The sequence below is a fragment of the Oncorhynchus nerka genome, linkage group LG11, assembly GCF_034236695.1.
Source record: "Oncorhynchus nerka isolate Pitt River linkage group LG11, Oner_Uvic_2.0, whole genome shotgun sequence".
NCBI classification, from domain to species: Eukaryota; Metazoa; Chordata; class Actinopteri; order Salmoniformes; family Salmonidae; genus Oncorhynchus; species Oncorhynchus nerka.
In genome coordinates, this window is record NC_088406.1 from 28,170,613 (window position 1) to 28,197,202 (window position 26,590).

Here is a 26,590-nt window from a genome sequence, read left to right on the forward strand (position 1 = left end):
CACTGCATGGACCACTTTTGAGACCACTGTGTGAAAAACCGGATGTTAATTGCTAATGCACAAACAGCACTTTTTGCATCTCTATGATAACTCCAGTCATTTCTGTGTGTGTGTGGGGTGTAATTTTAACTAACTTCACTTATCTTGTTGAGGTCTCTACTTGTTAGCAGAGTTTCAGCTCCATTTTGGTGCTACGATGGGCCCAGCCTACCAAGTTGCTCTCAACTCCCTATTGAAGTCATTTGCTTCTTCAGAACTTTCTCATCTGCACAGAGTCAGTTTATTTCTCAGTCTGTCTAAGGGTGCAGTTTCATGGGGCTGAAGCCTTTGTTGTGTTTGATGCTCTGATACCAGCTCCATCTCTCTCTGAGTCTCTCATGGGGGATGGAGCCTGTCTCACACAGCTCTCCTTCCTCACATCTCTCTCCTCTGAGACGCCAGGGCTGCTGAAACAGCTTCCACCAAAACAAACAACAAGTTCAGTAGCTCTTTTTCCCTCCAGCCTCAACCCAAGAGACCCTGCTGTCATCTGCAGCTTGGGAACATTGTTTATTGAGGTTAGCCTGTGGGGGGGTTTTCCAAAGGAGGAAAAAGCATATCGGGGTGGAATGTTCTGTTGCTGTGGCCTGGAGTTCCAGGGAGACCCGCAGAGCTAATTACCGATAGTGACATTGTCTTTCTGGGAAATAAAGTTCAAAGCTGCGCTGCAGCCACTTTGGCAGGCTTTGGGATAAGAGAACTATCTATACATTTTGCAGGTACCAGATATGTTGAAAAGCTTTGGTCTTTTTGCTGGATTCTCGCTGAGTTTTGGCTATTACGGGCCTCTCAGGGTCTTTGTTTACTTGGCTAGCTGACCGTAGGCTGGCTTTGACCGCTGCAGTGACTATCTGAATTTGCTATAATTGTCTAAGGCTAAAGTTTGCTTGTGTATTGTTATCCAAGCTAGTTATAGTTTTGTTTGGCTTCGCCCTGTGCTTTGAGATCTGAATAATTTCACATCCAAGTTGACTGTTGATTTGCTCACAACCTTAGCTAGACTCTGGACGTCTGGAGCATGGCTTGTTGTGGGTTTGTTCAGCATGGTTGTATAATTTCTTTAACTTATGGACTACTTGTATGTGTGTGTACATTACTTACGGTGTGCTTGTGCTCGTGGATGTATCTGTGTGTACAATTTTGAAGGTGAAGGCTTTGGCAGCCTCTCCCCTGTCCTCTGTTCCCATTGAGAAGGCTTCACCGCAGAACAATTCATCAACCATTACCCCAAACATTACCCAAAAGGTGTGTATGTGTGTGTGTTGGTGTGCCCCACAGCATTCACACAGGTCACTGTTGCTACGCTGTGGACATGAGGTATTGTAACCAAGTGTGTGTGAGTTCAGGATTGGCACGGCATCTAGCGAACATCTCATAGCATGAAAAAAAGTACACATTTCTGTTGTCTATGAAGCAGTGTTGAATGTGGTCTGCTAGAATAGTGCGCTTTGAGTAGTAGTTTCAGAGCGCAACCTGTTGGTGATCTGACCTCCAGGAGGTGCCACTCAGTCCCACTGAAGAGGCTCATAGACGCCTGGAGAGGATCTTCACTGCGCCTGTAAAGTCCCACCTTCCCTCGTCTCTATTTCTTTCTTTATTTCTTTATCTTTCTCCCGCTCACCATCTCTCTATTATCTCCACTCCCTCTGGACTGCCTAGATACATGCTTCTCCTCTCATGTGTTTCACTTGTTTAATCTTTACTTTCTTTCCTTCATTCATTTTAACAGGACACATTAACATTCCATAAATGCGTTTTAGAGGTGCCTATTTATTTTTCATGAATGCTCTTCATCATGCTCTTTATCTCTCTTTCTCTCTTTCTGTTCTTCACTGGATGTTCAATCTTTATGATGATAGCTAATAGTCATTTGTCATTTAATTTTTTGGCACATTTAATTTAAAGTACAGATTTATTCATTTGGGCCATATCCATTGCTTGGCTACCCAAACGTCTTGCTCCAGCCAAATGCTACGCCACGCCCACGGACGCTAGTTTCTTTTCCACAATGAATTTGGATCTTAGTACCTCCACGACGAGTTCTAGAACGCAAATACAGAAACTGATGGATTAGGCCAGAGCCTGATTAGTTAGAAATGGAACAATCGGCAATGCCTTTTTTTTTCACTACATCCCTAATTTTGACATCACTACAAATGACTTCATTCATGGCAGTCTCAGACTGAAGTATGTATCGAACATAGAGCAGTGGAAGAATCCCATTTGAGTCGTCAGGCAACCATATCCATGCATGACTGAGTTACTGCATTTTCATGTTCACAATTAATTGAACTAATTTTCTGTCTATGCTGCTTTCTTTTTCCATTCTTGTTTTGTCACCTGTCAAACATTATCTTTCTTTCCCTCCCTCTTTCTAATTGGTGCTTGGCTGCATCTTTCTGTGGCGGTTGTATGGCTAGCTGGAGCCGGTGGTTCGTGCCTCAGCTCCGCTCCTGTCTCCGGCCCCAACCCCCCCTCAGGTAGTGTGGCCCCCAGGCATCCCCTCTGGAGGCCTGGTTGGAGTGTGTGTTTGTGTGGCGTGTTGGAGTGTAAGCCTAGATTCCTCTTCTAACTTACCCCTCTCTCACCCTGCCTGTCTGTAAGGTTGATCTGTAATGGTACTTGGTGTTTGCTCTTCCTCATTTGTTTCAGACCCCAAACTCTCTGATATTTGTCCCTGATATTACCTGGTTCAGTCCTTGCTTGCCCTTCCTGTTTTTGGAACACAGACCATATTAAACAGTGATAGTGTCTAGATGTCTCAAGGGAAATCAAACAGACCTTGAACTGCATGGAAACTGACAAACCAACCCAGACAAAGGACTTTAATGTGCAGTTTTTCTTTTGTCAATAGCATGGCAGTGGAATGGATGGCCGCATGTTAGTTTTCCCGTTGTGGTGTCCAGTCGCTGTGTGAGTGAATGGCAGTGGGTGGGGGGTTATCATGTCTGTATGTGATTTATGACTGTCAGGTGTTCCTGTCTCGTTGCTCTCACAGTCTCCCCTTTATGACATGATTAGCTCATCTCACAGACATAGAGCCTGACCCCCCCTCAGGAGCATGTCCAGTGGAGTCTCCTTGTTCTTTGCCATCCCCCAGTTTTTTCTCCACATTCCTCCCTGGTCATAACCGTGATGACTTACATAACGTGCTCGTTACTTCAAATGGTAAAACACTGGTTTGATAATGTCTGATAATGTTTTCAATGTATGTCTCAAAACAACACTTTTGAGAATAATTAAGGATTAGTTACTATTTCATTTGGACCAGATGGACAGTGGGTAATAGCCAACAAGCCTGATTTTGGCTCAAGCCGTGTTCATTCAGTCCATAAGTGAAAAGTTTGTAGGGATATCTCTCTCCACCAGGATCACCACTATGCATTACTCTCTCTGTCCCCTGTATATACATCTGTCTATTCCAGCAGGTGATGAAGGATGATGCTTAATGTTTTGTGTTGATTGGTGGATTGCTTCCCTTCTTTCCACTGTAGCTACTCTCTAACTATAACCTTTGACCCCTCCTCTCATGCATGCCATCCTCCAGGGACAGGTGGACGAGGACCCCGTGGCCATCCTTCAGGCGTCTCACGCCGCTGCCCAACAACCCAAGGTCTGGCCTTTGCTGTGCCTGTGTGTAATTCACCCCCTCCACCTCCCACGTTCACCACTCCCACCACCGACCCCTGGAGTGCTGTGTACTCTGTGTGTTGTGATCCATTGCAGTGTCACCCCTCACCCTTTCCCCCCACCAAACACACCTGCATAGTATTCACGCACACCCAAGCCACCCGCACTCCTTTGGCCATATTTCACCTAATTAGAAACATTTCAGGGGGAAATCAGCACTCAAAATGAAGCTTTTTCGATGGCACTAAAGATACGTGGTTGTCTGGATTCCACATGATCAGTCATATCATCACATTTTGTCTCGTGTAGATGTCATTGCATGACGTCAGTTCTCCATTAAGGAGGCAAAGAGACAGACACTGCAAAAAACATCACCAGATTGTGCCTGATTATACATTATTAGAAATAAGTTATATAGGCCTACATTTCACACTATGTGAATTACATATGTTTTTATCCCCTGTGTTTATGTTTTACTTTATAATGTCTTGTTGTCATCCTTCAAGTCAGTCCCTAGAATTCGTTGTGTGTTGTGTTGCTGTGCTTGTGGATTGTGTATTTATTCCACTCATACTCCCCCCATCTCTCACCCACCATGCTGTGTGTGACAGTGATGTGCATCCAACAGTGTCTTTGACCAGATTCAGTTCACTGATAATTAATGTCCTCTGTCAGACGTCACTGCCTCCTGCTCTTTCTCTCTCTCTCTCTCTCTCTCTCTCTCTCTCTCTCTCTCTCTCTCTCGGTCTCTCTCTCTCTCTCTCGGTCTCTCTCTCTCTCTGTCTCTCTCTCTCTCTGTCTCTCTCTCTCTCTCTCTCTGTCTCTCTCTCTCTCTCTCTCTCTCTCTCTCTCTCTCTCTGTCTCTCTCTCTCTCTCTCTCTCTCTCTCTCTCTCTCTCTCTCTCTCTCTCTCACTCTCACTCTCACTCTCACATACACACACACACACAGCCGGAAGGAGCATGTCCAGTGGAGTGTGAGAGGCTTTGGGGAGGTCAAGCATGGTAACACGGAGCGGTCAGGCGTTTCTAGGCGACACGCCGAGCAGAGCTGAGCTGGAGAAATGGCTCTGTGATCTGGGACTCTGAACTGTGTTTTTATCTCTGCCTGATCCACCAGCCTTTCCAGCACTCTGCCTTTCATCACAACATGTACTATTAGCAAGTCCACTGCATGCCCACTGTCAGCCCATTATCTCCAATGCTATTGGACATAATTGTGTAACATGCTATAAGCTCTCAACCAGCTACTTTAAACACATGTGAGTGAATGTTATTGATGTGAACAGGTGTGTTTGTAGGGAGCACATGTCCTCTCAAGTCTAAAGCCTCTCTGTGATATCTACTTCAGCCACAGAAAGGCCCAGTGAAAGCTGACATGGCCTAAGGTCATTGTTTTGCTGTGTGTGACTGTGGTTTTCTCCACAATCTCTTCCAGGTGAAGACAGAGGAGCAGATAGCCACAGAGCAGGCATGGTACGGCTCAGAGAAGGTCTGGCTGGTCCACAAGGATGGCTTCTCCCTGGGTAAGTTGGACCAGGAGGGATGCAGAGCTTGGGCCCTGCTCATTTTTACCATTGCTTTTAAACTATGGGTTATTGATTTTTCCTGAAACTGTCTGTGCACACGCCAACCAATAAGTTATATCCTAATAAGTTTGTGTGTGTGTATCTGTCTGTCTGTCTGTCTGTCTGTCTGTCTGTCTGTCTGTCTGTCTGTCTGTCTGTCTGTCTGTCTGTCTGTCTGTCTGTCTGTCTGTCTGTCTGTCTGTCTGTCTGTCTGTGTGTGTCCATAGCGACACTGCTGAAGACTGAGGCGGGCTCCCTGCCAGAGGGGAAGGTGAAGATCAAACTGGAACATGACGGGACAATCCTGGACGTAGACGAGGATGACGTGGAGAAGGTGGGGGGGGGGGGGGACTACACCTTCAATGGGGTGCATGTAGGGGAAAGATCCAAGAAGGAGGGAGGGGGTCTTTGCACTTGTCAGTCAGCCCGTCTGGAGCGTGTAGCAGTCACAGATGGTCAGCCCAGGCACAGGAGATTGTGGGACGTCTGTGGAGAGGGGGACAGGTTAGAGGGGAAAAGGTGTGAGTTTTGCAGGCCTCGATCAGGTGAATCACACAGACATGGCACCAGGCCCGAATCACAGAGAGATCAGTGACAGGAAACTTTAAAAACTGTTTTGGCACAAAGCATCAAAAACCTCCCGTCATTCACAACATGCTGTCTCCAAGACCTTGACTAGAGGATGTCTGCTCTGCTTTCAGGAGAAATCCCCACCTGGTGTTATAGACTGTCATTTAACTCTCGTAGGGTGAACTGATAAAAATAGTGACTTTGAACAGTTAGTGTTTTCAAAGCGTCAAGGTCACTGTCTAATCATACATTTGAATCTGTTTGATTAAGGAAGTGCAAACTGGGACCTGTCTGAGGTTGGAGGGAGACATCTGATTTAATTGCGTCAAAGAATTGGCATTAGGTTCCTGGTGGCAAGTCACGGTGTGGCATACTAAATCGCTGCTCGACTTCTCTTAATATTACTCCTCAGTGAAACTCAAGACATTACCAGTGAGATTGCCAGTCTCAAATGGACCCCTAGCCTCTACCCCTATAAAGTGCTCTTTGTTTAGATCAATCTGAAAAGACGAAATAGGTGTAGGCAACCTGGAGAAACTTATCAAAAGGCATGGTGGTAATCTTGGCAGATTTGAATTCTGTTGTTGGTCATTTCTGTGAGCAGTCCCACTTCAGACAACCAGAGTCCCAGTATGTATGATGTTTTCATATTGCTGAGTGTACCTTTAATAAAGCTCTAGTATTACAACACTCCTCAGTCATTAATCGTTCACCTTTGACCTTTGCTCCTGTCCCAGGCGAACCCCCCGTCGTTTGACCGCTCTGAAGACCTGGCCTCGCTGCAGTACCTCAATGAGTCCAGTGTGATGCACTCCCTGCGGCAGCGTTATGGGGGAAACCTCATCCACACACACGCCGGGCCCAACATGGTCATCATCAATCCCCTCAGCGCTCCCTCCATGTACTCAGAGAAGGTGAGGAGAGAGGACACACACACAGCAGATACATATCTACACACAGACACACACACACGCACATACCGACAGACGCACATTTCGTGACCTTTGAGAACATATCTGTACCACTCCACTGACATGATTCTGGTTTATTCTCTGTTAGAGTGGTTTCATGCATGCTACTTAATGCTATTCTTGTTTGTGCATTTCCTTGCTATTATGTCATAGTATTTGCTGTTAGGGAGAGGAGGATGGATGAATTAAAACAGGAGAGATGACTAGGAGGATAGAGAGGGAAGTCTTCAGAGGTCCACAACATGACAATGAAATCCAATTATCCTAATGAGATTTAGAGGTTAGAGTATTGAGGAAGCCTGTAGTCTGTAATATCTACTTAACTCTCATCACTCATAACAAAACGACTACCCATTAGACCTTACAGACAGGGTGCTTAGCTGGGAATGTGGCAATTTTAAGGACGCACGTACACACACACACACAAAGCCCCTCTGAGGACCATACAGGAGTAACTGCTGTGCACCTCTCTCTCCCCCATCTCTTCTCTCGCTCTCTTTCCTTCTCCTCGGTCCCATCAGGTGATGCACATGTTTAAGGGGTGCAGGCGAGAGGACACGGCACCTCACATCTACGCGGTGGCTCAGTCGGCCTACAGGAACCTGTTGACCACGCGTCAGGATCAGTCCATCGTGCTGCTGGGGAAGAGCGGTAGCGGCAAGACCACCAACTGTCAACACCTGGTCCAGTACCTGGTCTCCATCGCTGGCAGCACCGGAAAGATCTTCTCTGGTGAGAGAGTCCTCGGCTATGAGGAGTTAACCGCTCTGTTTTTGGCCTGGTCCTGGACTCCTTTTCACCCAGCAAGCAGTAAAGCTAATATTCAGGGATTTTTGTCATTAAATGAAATGTAAAGCATGTTGAAGGACTGTTATAATCACCTTCCAGATGGTGGCTTGATTACTTAAGTGTTACCTAATGACCATGGTGGCATAAATTCACTTAATTACTCCATAGGTCATTTGTCTTAATAACCTAATATATAATTAAGCGCATAATGTGCATGTGTTTGTACACAGGAGGACATTCACTGAGTTGTTACTGATTAGATCAGTGTCAGCTAACTGACTGAGAATCCAGCCAGGTGCAGTAGGTGTTAGTTAGTAGGGGATAAAGAGCAGTTTCAACAGTTTCCAGCCAGCCAGCCATGGGGGAGAGTGTAGGGGTGTTACTGAGAATTTGGGAGAGGAGGAGGGAGGGGCAGCTTGATGGAAGCTGGCTTCGAAACTTTGATTCGAGGATCGGTTGTGGTTGGCTCAGTATTCCAGGTGTGTTCATGTGAGTATGTGCTCCTGTGCATTTGTGTGCATGTGTGTGCGTGCGTGATGGATGAGGGGATTCCCTAATGATGCCCTGTGTAGCTGGGGGATAATTAGCAAAGCTTATCAACTCCTCAGCTTCTCCTGGTTAGCTGTAAGGGGCTAATGAGAGCTCCAGAATCCAGCCACTACTAGACTAGACTGTTAAACAGGGGAGCTTCTATGGAAGGTGCAGCAGGCTATATACACTACATGGTATGTGGACACCTGTTAGTTTCAACATCTCATTTCAAAATCATGGGCATTGATATGGAGTTGGTCCCCCCTTTGCTGCTATACCAGCCTCCACTCTTCTGGGAATGCTTTCCACAAGATGTTAGAACATTGCTGCGGGGACTTGCTTCCATTCAGCCATAAGAGCATTAGTGAGGACGGGTGCTGGTGTTGGGCGATTAGGCCTGGCTCGCAGTCAGTTTTCCAATTCATCCCAAAGGTGTTCGATGGCGTTGAGGTCAGGGCTCTGTGCATTCCAGTCAAGTTCTTCCACACTGATCTCGAGAAACCATTTATGCTTGGACCTCACTTTGTGCACGGTCGGTTGTCATGCTGAAACAGGAAAGAGCCTTTCTCAAACTGTTGCCACAAAGTTGAAAGCACAGAATCATCTAGAATGTCATTGTATGCTGTATCGTTAAGATTTCCCTTCACTGGAACTAAAGGACATTAATCAATCTCCTCCAAACTTTACAGTTGGCCTTATGCATTCGGACAGGCAGCGTTCTCCTGGCATCCTCCAAACCCAGATTCGTCCGTCGCACTGTGTGATTCATCACTCCAGAGAACATGTTTCCACTGCTCCAGAGTCCAGTGGTGGCAAGCTTTACACCACTTCAGCCGACGATTGGCATTGTGCAACTGCTCGGCCATGGAAACCCGTTTCATGAAGCTCCAGAAAAACAGTTATTGTGCTGACGTTTCGTCTAGAGGCAGTTTGGAACTCAGTCGTGATTGTTGCAACCGAGGAAAGACGATTTTTACACAGTACACGCTTCAGCACTCGGTCCTGTACTGTGAGCTTGTGTGGCCTACAACTTCACAGCTAAGCCGTTGTTGCTCCTAGACCTTTCCACTTCACAATAACAGCTCTTACTGTTCACCGGGGCAGCACTATAGCAGGGCAGACATTTTCTGAACTGACTTGTTGGAAAGGTGGCATCCTATGACAGTGCCATGTTGAAAGTCAGGTCAGTTGTAGTTTTCTTCAGTACGGGCCATTCTACTGCAAATGTTTGTCTATGGAGATTGCATGGCGGTGTGCTCAATTTTATACACCTGTCGTCAACGGGTGTGGCTGAAATAGCCAAATCCACTCATTTGAAAGGGTGTCCACATACTTTTGGCTACTAGGTGTAAGTTTCACATACCTACATTTACATTTGAGTCATTTAGCAGAAGCTCTTATCCAGAGTAACTTACAGGAGCAATTAGGGTTAAGTGAGTCTGACTAGTAGCCCTACTCTTTAAGTAATGAGGCGTTCCTGCTCATCTTAATCTCAAAAGAGGGAAAGGAACTTCACTAAGAGAATAATTGACAAAGCCTAACTGACATGACATAACATGATTATCAAAGTAAGTCACAACATGGTAGTCTAATCCCCTCACAAATAGAACAGTATTGAATGTGAAATGCCAAAACACTGACATGATATTTTAAATAAATAAAGCTGTTCTCTAACAGTCCTCTGTCCCCCTCACTGTTCCCCCATTCCTCCCTCCCGCCCTCTCTCCCTCCATCCCTGCAGGAGAGAAGTGGCAGGCAGTATACACCATCTTGGAAGCATTTGGGAACAGCTCCACCTCCATGAACACCAACGCCAGCCGCTTCTCTCAGATTGTCTCTCTGGACTTCGACCAGGCTGGCCAGGTGGCCTCCGCATCCATACAGGTAGGCAGTATCACGCACACACACGGTCATGGACACTGACATACGCACACACACATATTGACATCTTGTTATCCTCTTCCTGTACCTAAGACCATGCTGCTTGAGAAGCTGAGAGTGACCAAACGGCCGGAGACTGAGTCTACCTTCAACGTCTTCTACTACATGATGTCCGGAGCTGACAGCACTCTCAGGTGAGCCCTCTACCATCTCTCAATTGGGATTGAATTGAAGTGGGTGGTTGCAGTAGATTGCAGAAGCTTGGTCTTGTGTATATAGCACTGTTCTCATGTTAAACCTGTGGCGTAAACTAGCTATTTACTGTGATTTCAACCTGTTAATTTCCCCTGTTTCCTCTCAGAACGGAGCTGCACTTTAACCACTTTGCAGAGAACAGCGCATTTGGAATTGTGCCTCAGTCTAAAGTAAAATGCTGTTATTATGTTCTTATTATTATGTGTATTATATGTCCTTTTCTGAATTTTGTGTAAGACAACTGGAAAACTGTCTTAACTGTGCCCCTCATCTTCACTCCTTCACCCTCCCTCCCTCCCTCCCTCCCTCCCTCCCTCCCTCCCTCCCTCCCTCCCTCCCTCCCTCCCTCCCTCCCTCCCTCCCTCCCTCCCTCCCTCCCTCCCACCCTCCCTCCCTCCCTCCCTCCCTCCCTCCCTCCCTCCCACCCTCCCTCCCTCCCTCCCTCCCTCCCTCCCTCCTTGTAGCCGGAGGACAAACAGAAGTCATCTCAGCAGTTCACCAAGCTGCAGGCTGCCATGAAGGTGCTGGGCATCTCAGTGGAGGAGCAGAGGGCTCTGTGGCTCATCCTGGGGGCCATCTACCACCTGGGGGCAGCAGGGGCCACCAAAGGTAAGGACCCCTAACCCTGTCCTACTCACTGTAGGATCTCTACTGGTCCACTCCACTACTCACTGTTGAACTAATTGACTGAGAACTCTGCAGTAATCCAGCCATGTTAGGATGCTATAAGTGTGTGTTAGTTAGTAGTGTAAGTTAAAGTGCAGTTCCAACATGCCAGCCAGAGAGGTAGAAATGGGGTAGAGTGGATGTTAAAGGGATACTTTGGGATTTTGGCAATGAGGCCCTTTATCAACTTCCCCCGAGTCAGATGAACTCATGCATACCATTTTTATGTCTCACCCATTTTTATGTCTCGCTAACTAGTGCAATCGCAATTGCTATCTAGCGTTAGCGCAATGACTGCTACTTAGCATTGGCTCGCAGAACTACCTATAACTTTCTTTATACTGGACACAGAGACATAAAAATTGTATCTACAAGTTCATCTGACTCTGGGTAAGTAGATACAGGGCCTCATTGCCAAAATCCCAAAGTATCCCTTCAAGAGTTTGGAAGAGGAGGTGGAGGAGGGGCAGGTTGATCGTGTCCTCTCACTGTTTGCTGCGCCCACCAGGGATCTCTTATAAAGCTTTCAGTGATACATAAAATGAATGTACAGTTGAAGTCGGAAGTTTACATACACCTTAGCCAAATAGATTTAAACTCAGTTTTTCACAATTCCTGACATTTAATCCTAGTTAAAATTCCCTGTCTTAGTTCAGTTAGTATCACCACTTTATTTTAAGAATGTGAAATGTCAGAATAATAGTAGAGAGAATGATTTGTTTCAGCTTTTATGTCTCATCACATTCCCAGTGGGTCAGAAGTTTACATACACTCAATTAGTATTTGGTAGCATTGCCTTTAAATTGTTTAACTTGGGTCAAACGTTTTGGGTAGCCTTCCACAAGTTCCCACAATAAGTTGGGTGAATTTTAGCCCATTCCTCCTGACAGAGCTGGTGTAACTGAGTCAGGTTTGTTGGCCTCCTTGCTCGCACACGCTTTTTTTCTCCCCAACAAACATAACGATGGTCATTATGGCCAAACAGTTCTATTTTTGTTTCATCAGACCAGAGGACATTTCTCCAAAAAGTACGATCTTTGTCTCCGTGTGCAGTTGCAAACCGTAGTCTGGCTTTTTTATGGCGGTTTTGGAGCAGTGGCTTCTTCCTTGCTGAGCGGCCTTTCAGGTTATGTCGATATAGGACTCGTTTTACTGTGGATATAGATGCTATTGTACTGGTTTCCTTCAGCATCTTAACAAGGTCATTTGCAGTTGTTCTGGGATTGATTTGCACTTTTCGCACCAAAGTACGTTCATCTCTAGGAGACAGAACACGTCTCATTCCTGAGCGGTATGACGGCTGCGTGGTCCCGTGGTGTTTATACTTGCGTACTATTGTTTGTACAGATGAACATGGTACCTTCAGGCTTTGGAAATTGCTCCCAAGGATGAACCAGACTTGTGGAGGTCTACAATTCTTTTTCTGAGGTCTTGGCTGATTTCTTTTGATTTCCCCATGATGTCAAGCAAAGTGGCACTGAGTTTGAAGGTAGGCCTTGAAATGAAGTCACAGGTACACCTCCAATTGACTCAAATGATGTCAATTAGCCTGGCAGAAGCTTCTAAAGCCATGACATGATTTTCTGGAATTTTCCAAGCTGTTTAAAGGCACAGTCAACTTAGTGTATGTAAACTTCTGACCCACTGGAAATGTGATACAGTGATTTATAAGTGAAATAATCTGTCTGTAAACAATTGTTGGTAAAATGATTTGTGTCATGCACAACCGACTTGCCAAAACTATAGTTTGTTAACAAGACATTTGTGGAGTTGTTGAAAAACGAGTTTTAATGACTCCATCATAAGTGTATGTAAGCGTCCGACTTCAAGTGTGTGTGTGTGTGTGTGTGTGCGTGTGTGGGATTTCCCAGAGATAAGGAATACATACTCAAATGAAGTGCGATGGGGTCGTAAATTACATTTGCTTCTCATCCATGAGTGGTTTTAATGAAATAATAAGTTGAAAGATATGAACAGGCCACACGCCGAGCCATTCACTAGGCCTCCGAGAGAGGAGCGCTAACTGTGTTCTCTCGCTGCGCACAAAGTCCTTTCAACTTGTTTAATTTATAAAACTGTTGGAGTGTTGAATGTGTGCAGATATTTCTGTTATGTTAATAAAGACAGATATAATATCTGTGTCTCTGTGCTGCTAGTCTAGAGAATGTTTATTCATGCTCTCTGATATTGCCTCCCCCGCAGTCACAGACCTAGACGAATGTGGTAATTAACTTTTTAGAATCATTAGACTCCAGACTGCCCCGTCTCCATGGACTGTGTTCTCTGTGTGCGTGTGTGTGTGCTGCTTCTCTTTCATTATTCACAGGGCTGCAGCAGGGTTTTGAGTTGGGTGGAATCATGAAGCGGGTGGGTGGTGCGCTGGGGGTAGACCAGTCTCATGTCAACAACAGTTGCCATGCTTGCACTCACTCACACATTCTGTCGTGTCCCTACTGTCTGTTCTCTCAAATTGTTTATGTTTTATTCTCTCCCTCCCCCGCACTCTCTCTCTCTCTCTCTGACTCTCTCTCGTTCTATCTCTCTCTCACACCACTCCCCATCTGCTACTACCGACACTGTTACTGCTATTACTACTACTACTATACTGAACAAAACTTTAAACGCAACATGTAATGTGTTGGTCCCATGTTTCATGAGCTGAAATAAAATATCCCAAAAATGTTCTATATGCACAAAAAAATGATTTTGCTCAAATGTTGTGCACACATTTGTTTACATCCCTGTTAGTGAACATTTCTTCTCTGCCAAGATAATCCATCCACCTGACAGGTGTGGCATAGCAAGAAGCTGATTAAACAGCATAATCATTACACAGGTGCACCTTGTGCTTGGCACAATAAAACTCCACTCTAAAATGTTCAGTCTTGTCACACAACACAATGCCACAGATGTCTCAAGTTTTGAGGGAGCTTGCAATTGGCAAGCTGACTGCAGGAATGTCCGCCAGAGCTGTTGCCAGTTTGTTTCTTTACCATAAGCCATCTGCAACGTCATTTTTGAGAATTTGGCAGTACGTCCAACTGGCCTCATAACCGCAGACCACGTGTAACCACGCCAGGACAGAACTTCCACATCTGGCTTCTTTACCTGCAGGATGGTCTGAGACCAGCCACCCGGACAGCTGATGAAACTGAGGAGTATTTCTGTCTGTAATAAAGCCCTTTTGTGGGGAAGAACTCATTCTGATTGGCTGGGCCTGGCTCCCCAGTGAGTGGGCTTATGCCATCCCAGCCCACCAATGGCTGTGTTCCTGCCTAGTCATGTGAAATCAATAGATTAGGCCTAATTTATTTATTTCAATTGACTGATTTCCTTATATGAACTGTGACCAGAGGTGGAAAAAGTACCCAATTGTCATACTTGAGTAAAAGTAAAGATACCTTAATAGAAAATGACTCAAGTAAAAGTGAAAATCACTCAGTAAAATACTACTTGAGTAAAAGTATTTGGTTTTAAATATACTTAAGTATCAAAAGTAAAAGTATAAATAATTTCAAATTCCTTATATTAAGCAAACCAGGCAGCACAATTTTCTTGTTTTTTAAAATGTACTGATAGCCAGGGGCACACTCAAACATAGTTTGATCAGAGACAGTAGGGATGTTCACTTGATAAATGCATGAATTGAACCATTTTCCTGTACTTTTGGGTGTCAGGGAAAATGATTGGAGTAAAAATTACATTATTTTATTGGAATAATGTGGTGAAGTAAAAGTAAGAGTTAAAAAGAGTTAAAAATAAAGTATAAATACTAAACTAAAGTACAGATACCCAAAAAAACTACTTAAGTGGTACTTTAAAGTATTTTTACTTGAGTACTTTACACCACTGACTGTAACTCAGTAAAATTGTTGCATGTTGCGTTTGTTTTTGTTCAGTATACTACTACTAATACTACTGCTACTACTGCTCCTAATAATACTACCACTAGTGCTGCTGCTAATACTACTACTATGATGACGACGACGACTACTACTATTACTACTAGTAGTACTACTTCTAAAACCTCTCCTACTGCTATTACAACTACTATTACTATACTTACTACTATTACTACTACTACGTTACTACTACTAATACTGCTCCTACTACTACTATTACTATATTTACTACTACTACTGTTACTATTACTACTACTACTGTTACTATTACTACTACTACTACTACTACTACTACTATGGCTACTACTACTACTACTATTACTATAATTACTACTAATATTAACACTACTACTACTACGTTACTGCTATTAATACTACCACTGCTACTAATACTACTACTCCTACTATTGTCACTGTTACTACTACTACCATCACTACTTCTACTACTGTTATTACTACCACAACTACTACTACTTGCTCTCATGAGCAGATTGGTTCCACAGCAGGGGTTGGTTCTACCAGCAGAGGGCAGTGTGTACTGTTGATCAACTCTGTGGGAACTAAAGGATTAGCCTCCACCCATCTATTTAACACTTCACTTCAAACTATAATGTTTTCTTTTCCATACCTGTTAAAAGGGTGAAGGGTTTGGAAGAAAGGAAGGTTTCCCCTATCTCTCTGCAGAGGTGATTTTAAGCATCCTCCTTGTGTTCCTTGGTCCCTTAGCACAATTTACTCTTGACAACAGGGGTGGCCAACGCCAGTGTTTGGGGACTGCAGGATTTTGTTCCAGCCCTGCACCAACGCACCTGAGAAAACTAGTCACGGTCTAATTTGAAGATCATGATTAGTAGATGTATGTGTGTTAGACCTGGGCTGGAACAAACTGCAGCTCTCCAGGACCAGAGCAGGTATCTCCTCCTCTGAGCATGCCCATGGTATCTTCACTCACATGGTTCTCCTGCCTGGACCTCAGCGCATGGATGGTGTTAGAGCTATAATATACACTGAATGTACAAATCATTAAGGATAACTTACTAATATTGAGTTGCTATCCCCTTTTCCCTCAGAACAAATCAATGTAAATAGTCCGGTGGCCATTTGATTAATTGGGGCGGCAGGGTAGCCTAGTGGTTAGAGCGTTGGACTAGTAACCGGAAGTTCAAATCCCCGAGCTGACAAAGTACAAATCTGTCATTCTACCCCTGAACAGGCAGTTAACCCACTGTTCCTAGGCCGTCATTGAAAATAATAGTTTTTTCTTAACTGACTTGCCTAGTTAAATAAAGGTTTTAAAAATAAAAAAAGTGTTCATCAGTCTTATGGCTTGGGGGTAGAAGCTCTTAAGGAGCCTTACCAGGCGGTGGTAATGCAGTGATGCAACTGGTCAGGATGCTCTTGATGGTGCAGCTCTAGGGCTTTTTGATGATCTGGGCACCCATGCCAAATCTTTTCAGTCTCCTGAGGGGGAAAAGGTGTTGTGCCCTCTTCACGACTGTCTTGATGTGTTTGGACCATGATAGTTTGTTGGTGATGTGGACACCAAGGAACTTGAAACACTCGACCCGCTCCACTACAGCTGGGTCGATGTAAATGGGGGAGTGTTGGGGGGGCCCTCCTTTTCCTGTAGTCCACGATCATCTCCTTTGTCTTTCTCACATTGAGGGAGAGGTTGTTGTCCTGGCACCGCACTGCCAGGTCTCTGACCTCTTCCCTATAGGCTGTCTCATCGTTGTTGGTGATCAGGCCTACCTACCACTGTTATGCTGTCAGCAAACTTATTGATGGTGTTGGGAGTCGTGCTTGGCCACGCAGTCGTGGGTGAACAACGAGTACAGGAGGGGACTAAGCCTCAATTCGTCGGGGCATGGACTCTACAAGGTGTTAAGTGTTCCACAGGGATGCTGGCCCATGTTGATTCTAATGCCTCCCATAGTTGTGTCAAGTTTGTTGGATTTCCTTTGGGTAGTGGACCATTCCTGATACACACAGGAAACAGTTGAGCGTGAAAAACCCAGCAGCATTGCAGTTCTTGACACAAACCGGTGCGCCTGGAACCTACATATTTTGTCTTGCCCATTCACGCTCTGAATGGCACACAAACACAATCCAGGTCTCCATTTTCTCAAGGCTTAAAAATCCTTCTTTAACCTGTCACCTCGCCTCCAATTACGCTGATTGAAGTGGATTTAACAAGTGACATCAATAACATTTACATTACATTTAAGTCATTTAGCAGACGCTCTTATCCAGAGCGACTTACAAATTGGTGCATTCACCTTATGACATCCAGTGGAGCAGCCACTTTACAATAGTAATAAGCGATCATAGCTTTCACCTGGATTCACCTGTTCAGTCTATGTCATGGAAAGAGCAGATGTCCTTCATGTTTTGTGACTCAGTGTATGATAACATGTCTGTTCTCCAGTGATAAATATCAATTGTTAATACATGAACTGTGTTTCTAACCCCTCTCTCTACTTGCATGTTTGCATGCTGCGCCCTTGACATGCAGAGGCTGGCGAAGGTAATGGAACAAACAACATTAAAACCAAGCTCTTCTTTCTTTCTTATTTTCTAACTTAGTCTTGTAGATATGTCGTCTTTCTTAATGCCTTTATCATTCTACCCAGACGTTCTGTCATTAGCATTTTTATTGTTTTCTTTCCTCTCTCTGTCTCTCTCTCTGTCTCTCTCTCTGTCTCTCTCTCCCTCTCTCTCTCACTCACACGTTGCTTCATGAATCAGAACTTTGTTGTCCTTTAAAGCACTCTGTCTGATGTCTCTCCATGTCGCCTACTTCCAATTCAACAGCACTGTTATTATTATTCAGACCCAAAGTAAAAGCAAAGCTTGTTCATTTTAACCTGTTTGGTCCCCCCCAACCCACAGGGGAACTTTCTAGTTGTTTGTGTCAGAACATTGTTTTGATTCTCTGTGTTCTGTCGCTCTAGTCTAGAATGTTCTTCTTGGACTCTGTGGTAGAGTGTTGTTTGATGAGAGGTTAGAGGCGACCATATTGCCTGAGTCGCTATGAAAGCACTCCAGAAAACAGTGGGGGTGATCCGCCACACGGAGCCAGTAACATGGGGGGGGCAGAGAGTTGTTGTCAAACCAGCTAACAGTGCTTAGCAGTCTATTCTCAGGGTTGTCTTGGTAGAGGAGGCCTCAAAGCTCAAAAGATGGGCTGCAGTCCAAACTCAAAGTAGACAGCCCTCGGCCCTAAACCCTCAGCCGAGTGTACCTTAAATGTCCCTTGCCCAAGCGAAGGAGAGTGATGATCAGAGAGGCAACGTCCTTGATGGAAATCTTGAAGTTGAGCTTAAAAACAACCAACCTAAAGCTATTTATGTACCTAGCAAGCTAACGTAGCTAGCTAGCTACAGTTACCCATATTAGCAGGCTAGCTAGTTTTATAGTTTCGTCATTTATTCCAATAGATTTCAGAATTCCAAAAAGTATGTGTATGAAGCTAGCTACGTTTTATTGGATTCTCACTCCGAGACTAAGCCAATTTGCCAACTCTAAAATCAATGTCAAATACAGTACCAGTCAAAAGTTTGGACACACCTACTCATTCCAGGGTTTTTCTTTATTTTTACTTCTACATTGTAGAATAATAGTGAAGACATGAAATAACACATATGGAATCATGTAGTAACCAAAAAAGTGTTAAACAAATCAAAATATATTTTATATTGAGATTCTTCAAAGTAGCCACCCTTTGCCTTGATGACAGCTTTGTACACTCTTGGCATTCTCTCAATCAGCTTCATGAGGTAGTCACCTGGAATGCATTTCAATTAACAGTGGTGCCTTGTTAAAAGTTCATTTGTGGAATTTCTTTCCTTCAAAATGTGTTTGAGCCAATCAGTGTTGTGACAAGGTAGGGGTGGTATACAGAAGATACTGTAGCCGTATTTGGTAAAAGACCAAGTCCATATTATGGCAAGAACAGCTCAAATAAGCAAAGATGAATGACAGTCCATCATTACTTTAACACATGAAGGTCAGTCAATCTGGAATATTTCAAGAACTTTTCAAGTTTCTTCAACTGCAGTCACAAAAACCATCAAGCGCTATGATGAAACTAGCTCTTATGAGGACCGCCACAGGAAAGGAAGACCCAGAGTTACCTCTGCTGCAGAGGATTAGTTCATTAGAGTTACCAGACGCAGAAATTGTAGCACAAATAAATGCTTCACAGAGTTCAAGTAACAGACACATCTCAACAAGAGGTTGACCGATTATGATTTTACAACACCAATACCGATTGGAGGACCAAAAAAAGCCGATACCGATTAATCGGACGATTTTTAAAATGTATTTATTTATTTGTAATAATGACAATTACAACAATACTAAATGAACACTTTTATTTTAACTTAATATAATGCATCAATAAAATAAATTTAGCCTCAAATAAGTAATGAAACATGTTCAATTTGGTTTAAATAATGCAAAAACAAAGTGTTGGAGAAGAAAGTAAAAGTGCAATATGTGCCATGTAAGAAAGCTAACGTTTAAGTTCCTTGCAGAACATGAGAACATATGAAAGCTGGTGGTTCCTTTTAACATGCGTCTTCAATATTCCCAGGTAAGAAGTTTTAGGTTGTAGTTATTATAGGAATTATAGGACTATTTCTCTCTATACCATTTGTATTTCATATACATTTGACTATTGGATGTTCTTATAGGCACTTTAGTATTGCCAGTGTAACAGTATAGCTTCCGTTCCTCTCCTCGACCCTACCTGGGCTCGAACCAGGAACACATCGACAACAGCCACCCTTGAAGCATCGTTACCCATCGCTCCACAAAAGAGCAAGGGGAACAACTACTTCAAGGTCTCAGAGCGAGTGACGTCACCGATTGAAACGCTATTAGCGCGCACCCTGCTAACTAGCTAGCCATTTTACATCGGTTACACCAGCCTAATCTCGGGAGTTGATAGGCTTGAAGTCATAAACAGCTCAATGCTTGAAGCACAGTGAAGAGCTGCTGACAAACGCACAAAAGTGCTGATTGAATGAATGCTTACGAGCCTGGTGCTGCCTACCACTGCTTAGACTGCTCTATCAAATATCAAATCATAGACTTAATTATAACATAATAACACACAGAAATACGAGCCTTAGGTCATTAATATGGTCAAATCCGGAAACTATAATTTCGAAAACCAAACTTATTCTTTTAGTGATATATACGGAACCGTACCGTTTTTATGTCTAACGGGTGGCATCCCTAAGTGTAAATATTGCTGTTACATTGTACAACCTTCAATGTTATGTCATAATTATGTACAATTCTGGCAAATGAATTACGGTCATTGTTAGGAATAAATGGTCTTCACACAGTTCGCAACGAGCCAGGCGGCCCAAACTGCTGCATATACCCTGACTGCTTGCACAGAACGCAAGAGAAGTAACACAATTTCCCTAGTTAAAAGAAATGTTAGCAGGCAATATTAACTAAATATGCAGGTTTAAAAATATATACTTGTGTATTGATTTTAAAGAAAGGCATTGATGTTTATGGTTAGGTACATATTGGTGCAACGACTCTGCTTTTTTTGCGAATGTAGACCGCATTATCTACCAAGAGAATTCTCTTCGATTATAATCACAGCCGTATATACCCCCCCCAAGCAGACACATCGATGGCTCTGAACAAACTTTATTTAACTCTTTGCAAACTGGAAACCATTTATCCGGAGGCTGCATTCATTGTAGCTGGGGATTTTAACAAGGCTAATCTGAAAACAAGACTCCCTAAATTTTATCAGCATATCGATTGCGCAACCAGGGGTGGAAAAACCTTGGATCATTGTTACTCTAACTTCCGCGACGCATATAAGGCCCTGCCCCGCCCCCCTTTCGGAAAAGCTGACCACGACTCCATTTTGTTGATCCCTGCCTACAGACAGAAACTAAAACAAGAGGCTCCCACGCTGAGGTCTGTCCAACGCTGGTCCGACCAAGCTGACTCCACACTCCAAGACTGCTTCCATCACGTGGACTGGGATATGTTTCGTATTGCGTCAGATAACAATATTGACGAATACGCTGATTCGGTGTGCGAGTTCATTAGAACGTGCGTTGAAGATGTTGTTCCCATAGCAACGATTAAAACATTCCCTAACCAGAAACCGTGGATTGATGGCAGCATTCGCGTGAAACTGAAAGCGCGAACCACTGCTTTTAATCAGGGCAAGGTGTCTGGTAACATGACCGAATACAAACAGTGCAGCTATTCCCTCCGCAAGGCTATCAAACAAGCTAAGCGTCAGTACAGAGACAAAGTAGAATCTCAATTCAACGGCTCAGACACAAGAGGCATGTGGCAGGGTCTACAGTCAATCACGGACTACAAGAAGAAATCAAGCCCAGTCACGGACCAGGATGTCTTGCTCCCAGGCAGACTAAATCACTTTTTTGCCCGCTTTGAGGACAATACAGTGCCACTGACACGGCCTGCAACGAAAACATGCGGTCTCTCCTTCACTGCAGCCGAGGTGAGTAAGACATTTAAACGTGTTAACCCTCGCAAGGCTGCAGGCCCAGACGGCATCCCCAGCCGCGCCCTCAGAGCATGCGCAGACCAGCTGGCCGGTGTGTTTACGGACATATTCAATCAATCCCTATACCAGTCTGCTGTTCCCACATGCTTCAAGAGGGCCACCATTGTTCCTGTTCCCAAGAAAGCTAAGGTAACTGAGCTAAACGACTACCGCCCCCGTAGCACTCACTTCCGTCATCATGAAGTGCTTTGAGAGACTAGTCAAGGACCATATCACCTCCACCCTACCTGACACCCTAGACCCACTCCAATTTGCTTACTGCCCAAATAGGTCCACAGACGATGCAATCTCAACCACACTGCACACTGCCCTAACCCATCTGGACAAGAGGAATACCTATGTGAGAATGCTGTTCATCGACTACAGCTCGGCATTCAACACCATAGTACCCTCCAAGCTCGTCATCAAGCTCGAGACCCTGGGTCTCGACCCCGCCCTGTGCAACTGGGTAGTGGACTTCCTGACGGGCCGCCCCCAGGTGGTGAGGGTAGGCAACAACTTCTCCTCCCCGCTGATCCTCAACACTGGGGCCCCACAATGGTGCGTTCTGAGCCCTCTCCTGTACTCCCTGTTCACCCACGACTGCGTGGCCACGCACGCCTCCAACTCAATCATCAAGTTTGCGGACGACACAACAGTGGTAGGCTTGATTACCAACAACGACGATACGGCCTACAGGGAGGAGGTGAGGGCCCTCGGAGTGTGGTGTCAGGAAAATAACCTCACACTCAACGTCAACAAAACTAAGGAGATGATTGTGGACTTCAGGAAACAGCAGAGGGAACACCCCCCTATCCACATCGATGGAACAGTAGTGGAGAGGGTAGCAAGTTTTAAGTTCCTCGGCATACACATCACAGACAAACTGAACTGGTCCACTCACACAGACAGCATCGTGAAGAAGGCGCAGCAGCGCCTCTTCAACCTCAGGAGGCTGAAGAAATTCGGCTTGTCACCAAAAGCACTCACAAACTTCTACAGATGCACAATCGAGAGCATCCTGGCGGGCTGTATCACCGCCTGGTACGGCAACTGCTCCGCCCTCAACCGTAAGGCTCTCCAGAGTGTAGTGAGGTCTGCACAACGCATCACCATGGGCAAACTACCTGCCCTCCAGGACACCTACACCACCCGATGTTACAGGAAGGCCATAAAGATCATCAAGGACATCAACCACCCGAGCCACTGCCTGTTCACCCCGCTATCATCCAGAAGGCGAGGTCAGTACAGGTGCATCAAAGCTGGGACCGAGAGACTGAAAAACAGCTTCTATCTCAAGGCCATCAGACTGTTAAACAGCCACCACTAACATTGAGTGGCTGCTGCCAACACACTGACACTGACACTGACTCAACTCCAGCCACTTTAATAATGGGAATTGATGGGAAATATCACTAGCCACTTTAAACAATGCTACCTTATATAATGTTACTTACCCTACATTATTCATCTCATATGCATATGTATATACTGTACCCTATATCATCGACTGCATCCTTATGTAATACATGTATCACTAGCCACTTTAACTATGCCACTTTGTTTACATACTCATCTCATATGTATATACTGTACTCGATACCATCTACTGTATCTTGCCTATGCTGCTCTGTACCATCACTCATTCATATATCCTTATGTACATATTCTTTATCCCCTTACACTGTGTATAAGACAGTTGTTTTGGAATTGTTAGTTAGATTACTTGTTGGTTATTACTGCATTGTCGGAACTAGAAGCACAAGCATTTCGCTACACTCGCATTAACATCTGCTAACCATGTGTATGTGACAAATAAAATGTGATTTGATTTGATTTGAATGCACTTGTTAAATCATCACCCTTTTGGCGAAGTAGGCTGTGATTCAATAATAAATTAACAGGCACCGCGTCAATTAAATGCAACGCAGGACAAGCTATATAAACTAGTAATATCATCAACCATGTGTAGTTAACTAGTGATTATGTTAATTAAGATAGATTTTTTTAATAAGATAAGTTTAATGCTAGCTAGCCATTTACCTTGGCTTCTTGCTGCACTCGTGTAACAGGTAGTCAGCCTGCCATGCAGGCTCCTCGTGGAGTGCAATGTAATCGGCCACAATCGGTGTCCAGAAATGCTGATTACCGATTGTTATGAAAACTTGAAATCGGCCCTAATTAATCGGCCATTTCGATTAATTGGTCGGCCTCTAATCTCAACATCAACTGTTCAGAGGAGACTGCGTGAATCAGGCCTTCATGGTCGAATTGGTGCAAAGAAACCACTACTAAAGGACACTAATAATAAGAAGAGTCTTGCTTGTGCCAAGAAACACGAGCAATGGACATTAGACCAGTGAAAATTTAGTCTAAATTTGAGATTTATTGTTCCAACCGCCGTGTCTTTGAGTTGGTGAACGGATGATATCTGCATGTGTGGTTCCCACCCTGAAGCATGGAGGAGAAGGTGTGATGGTGTGGGGGTGCTTTGCTGGTGACTCTGTCTGTGATTTATTTATAATTCAAGGTACACTTAGCCAGCATGGCTACCGCAGCATTCTGCAGCGATATGCCATCCCATCTGGTTTGTGCTTAGTGGGACTATAATTTGCTTTTCAACAGGACAATGACCCAACACACCAACATGCTGCATCAGATGACTTGGCCTCCACAACCACCCGACCTCAACCCAATTGAGATGGTTTGGGATGAGTTGGTCCTCAGAGTGAAGGAAAAGCAGTCAACAAGTGCACAGCATATGTGGAAACTACTTCAAGACTGTTTGGAAAGCATTCCAGGTGAAGCTGGTTGAGAGAATGCCAAGAGTGTGCAAAGCTGTCATCAAGGCAAAGGGTGGCTACTTTGAAGAATTTCAAATATAAAACACCTTTTTGGTCACTACATGATTCCATTTGTTATTTCATAGTTTTGATGTAGAAAATGTTAAAAATAAAGAAAATCCCTTGAATGAGTAGGTGTGTCCAAACTTTTGACTGGTAATGTTTATATATTTTTTAGCAAGCTAGCATCACAATATTAGAATGAAATGCCAGAAAATGCAGCTGTGTTGGTTAAATGTGATACCTCAGACACCGGAGTATGACACGTGACCACAGATTGGATTGAATTGTGGGTCATATCAACCTCACAAGTGATCAAAGTTCTTAACTTGCTCCCTCAAGCTAAATCGAAGGCTGAGAAGGCAACGTTAGTGTTATGCATCTGGTTTTGACGGGGATTCCCCCAAGGGAAAGTGGCTAGCGCGAGAGCTTAGGGCGTAAAAATAAAGTATTTTTACTGCAGACATGGAGTTGTTTGTTAGCGTTTATTAACGTACCTTTATTGTGATAGAAAACACAATGCTCCAACTTAGCCATAAAAGCTATGATAGAAAACACAATGCTCCAACTTAGCCATAAAAGCAATGTGTTTATCATTGAGCTACAGTATGGAAGAGATCATTGAGTTAATTCTAATAGCCTGTTATTAGGGGTGCAAATGTTATTTTTCCTCAAAGGCTGGGTTGGGCACAAGCTTTTGCAGTTGAAAGTTCTGAAACTTCTGTCCCTGGTCCCCAGCTGGCCGTAAGCAGTTTGCCCGTCATGAGTGGGCCCAGAAGGCAGCCTACCTGCTGGGCTGCACCCTGGAGGAGCTCTCCTCTTCCATCTTTAAGCACCAGGCCAAGGGGCCCATGCAGAGGTCCACCTCCTTCCGTGGGGGGCCCGACGAGGTCGGCGCAGGAGACAGCTCAGGTAAGGGACCTTCAGAGACTACCAGTCTCCAATATGAAGTAGAATGAACTAAATAGAATACAATGAGAAACTAAAGGCTATGGATGTGCTTTTTAACTCATAACTCCTTTTCTCTCACTCGCTCTCTCTCTTTCAGGCTCTAAGATCACAGCCCTGGATTGTTTGGAGGCCATGGCTTCAGGCCTGTACTCAGAGCTCTTCACCCTCGTTATCTCCCTTGTCAACAGGTCTGTCGGCTCATCTATCTGTTTTCCTCTTTCTCATATTTCTTACTTTACCACTATTTATCTCTCTGTTTTTTCTCACTCCCCCTGTCTTTCAGTCCTCCCTCTCTCTTTCAGTCCTCCCTCTCTCTTTCAGTCCTCCCTTTCGCTCTCTGCATTTGTACGTTTTGCTCTAACCCATGTCTGTCTGTCTGTCTGTCTGTCTGTCTCTCTCTCTGTCTGTCTGTCTGTCTGTCTGTCTGTCTGTCTGTCTGTCTGTCTGTCTGTCTGTCTGTCTGTCTGTCTGTCTGTCTGTCTGTCTGTCTGTCTGTCTGTCTGTCTGTCTGTCTGTCTGTCTGTCTGTCTGTCTGTCTGTCTGTCTGTCTGTCTGCATGTCTGATCCTTTGTATCGTGTGTCAGAGCTCTGAAGTCCAGTCAGCACTCACTGTGCTCTCTGCTCATCGTGGACACACCGGGTTTCCAGAACCCTCGCATGGCCAAGCGGCAGCGTGGTGCTACCTTCGAGGAGCTGTGCCACAACTACGCCCAGGAGCGCCTGCAGACTCTTTTCCACGAACGCACCTTTGTACAGGAGCTGGAGAGATATAAGGAGGTGCAGAGATATACAGAGATATACAACACTGACAAATACCTTCACCATTACATAGTAGAAGTATTCTTACTAACAATGATTTAAACTCTCCAAATCTCTCCCTCTCTTTTCAAACTTCCCTAAAGAGATGGCTGTCTGGAAAGAAAATCATAAATGTCATTAACCTGTCTGGCACCAGTGGGACGATAGCGTCCCACCTCGACAACAGCAAGTGAAATTGCAGGGAGACAAATTCAAAACAACAGAAATCCCATAATTAAAATTCCTCTAACATACAAGTATTATACACCATTTTAAAGATAGACTTCGTGTAAATCCTATGTTAGGTCAGCGCCTAGTCACAGAAAACCATACAGCCATTTTCCAGCCAAGGAGAGGGCTCACAAAAGTCAGAAATAGCGATTAAATTAATCACTAACCTTTGATGATCTTCATCAGATGGCACTCACAGGACTTCATGTTACACAATAAATGTGTGTTTTGTTCGATAAAGTTCATCTTTATGTCCAAAAACCTCAGTTGAAATTGGCGCGTTATGTACAGTAATCATTGTCTCAAGCAAACATCCGGTGAAATTTCAGAGAGCCACATCAAATTACAGAAATACTCATCATAAACATTGATGAAAAAAACAAGTTGTATACATAGGATTAAAGATAA

General features: G+C 44.4%; 1 protein-coding gene across 15 annotated transcripts in view; it reads left to right on the forward strand.

Moving 5' to 3' along the window:
- Positions 1–26,590, forward strand: part of LOC115116778 (unconventional myosin-XVIIIa-like) — a 168,670-nt gene that overhangs the window by 80,203 nt on the left and 61,877 nt on the right. For 5 of the 15 annotated variants that reach the window (XM_065024364.1, XM_065024365.1, XM_065024368.1 and 2 more), the window contains exons 3-17: positions 1,186–1,284; positions 2,460–2,519; positions 3,587–3,652; positions 5,106–5,193; positions 5,463–5,569; positions 6,543–6,719; positions 7,298–7,508; positions 9,838–9,980; positions 10,071–10,171; positions 10,339–10,402; positions 10,697–10,841; positions 17,316–17,327; positions 24,941–25,114; positions 25,251–25,341; positions 25,738–25,930. In XM_065024364.1, coding sequence (XP_064880436.1) covers positions 1,186–1,284; positions 2,460–2,519; positions 3,587–3,652; positions 5,106–5,193; positions 5,463–5,569; positions 6,543–6,719; positions 7,298–7,508; positions 9,838–9,980; positions 10,071–10,171; positions 10,339–10,402; positions 10,697–10,841; positions 17,316–17,327; positions 24,941–25,114; positions 25,251–25,341; positions 25,738–25,930 — 1,731 coding nt within the window. Of the gene's footprint in view, positions 1–1,185; positions 1,285–1,534; positions 1,598–2,459; positions 2,520–3,586; positions 3,653–5,105; positions 5,194–5,462; positions 5,570–6,542; positions 6,720–7,297; positions 7,509–9,837; positions 9,981–10,070; positions 10,172–10,338; positions 10,403–10,696; positions 10,842–17,315; positions 17,328–24,940; positions 25,115–25,250; positions 25,342–25,737; positions 25,931–26,590 lie in introns of all 15 variants that reach the window. The other 10 variants (XM_065024372.1, XM_065024374.1, XM_065024380.1 and 7 more) reach the window with 6 other exon arrangements.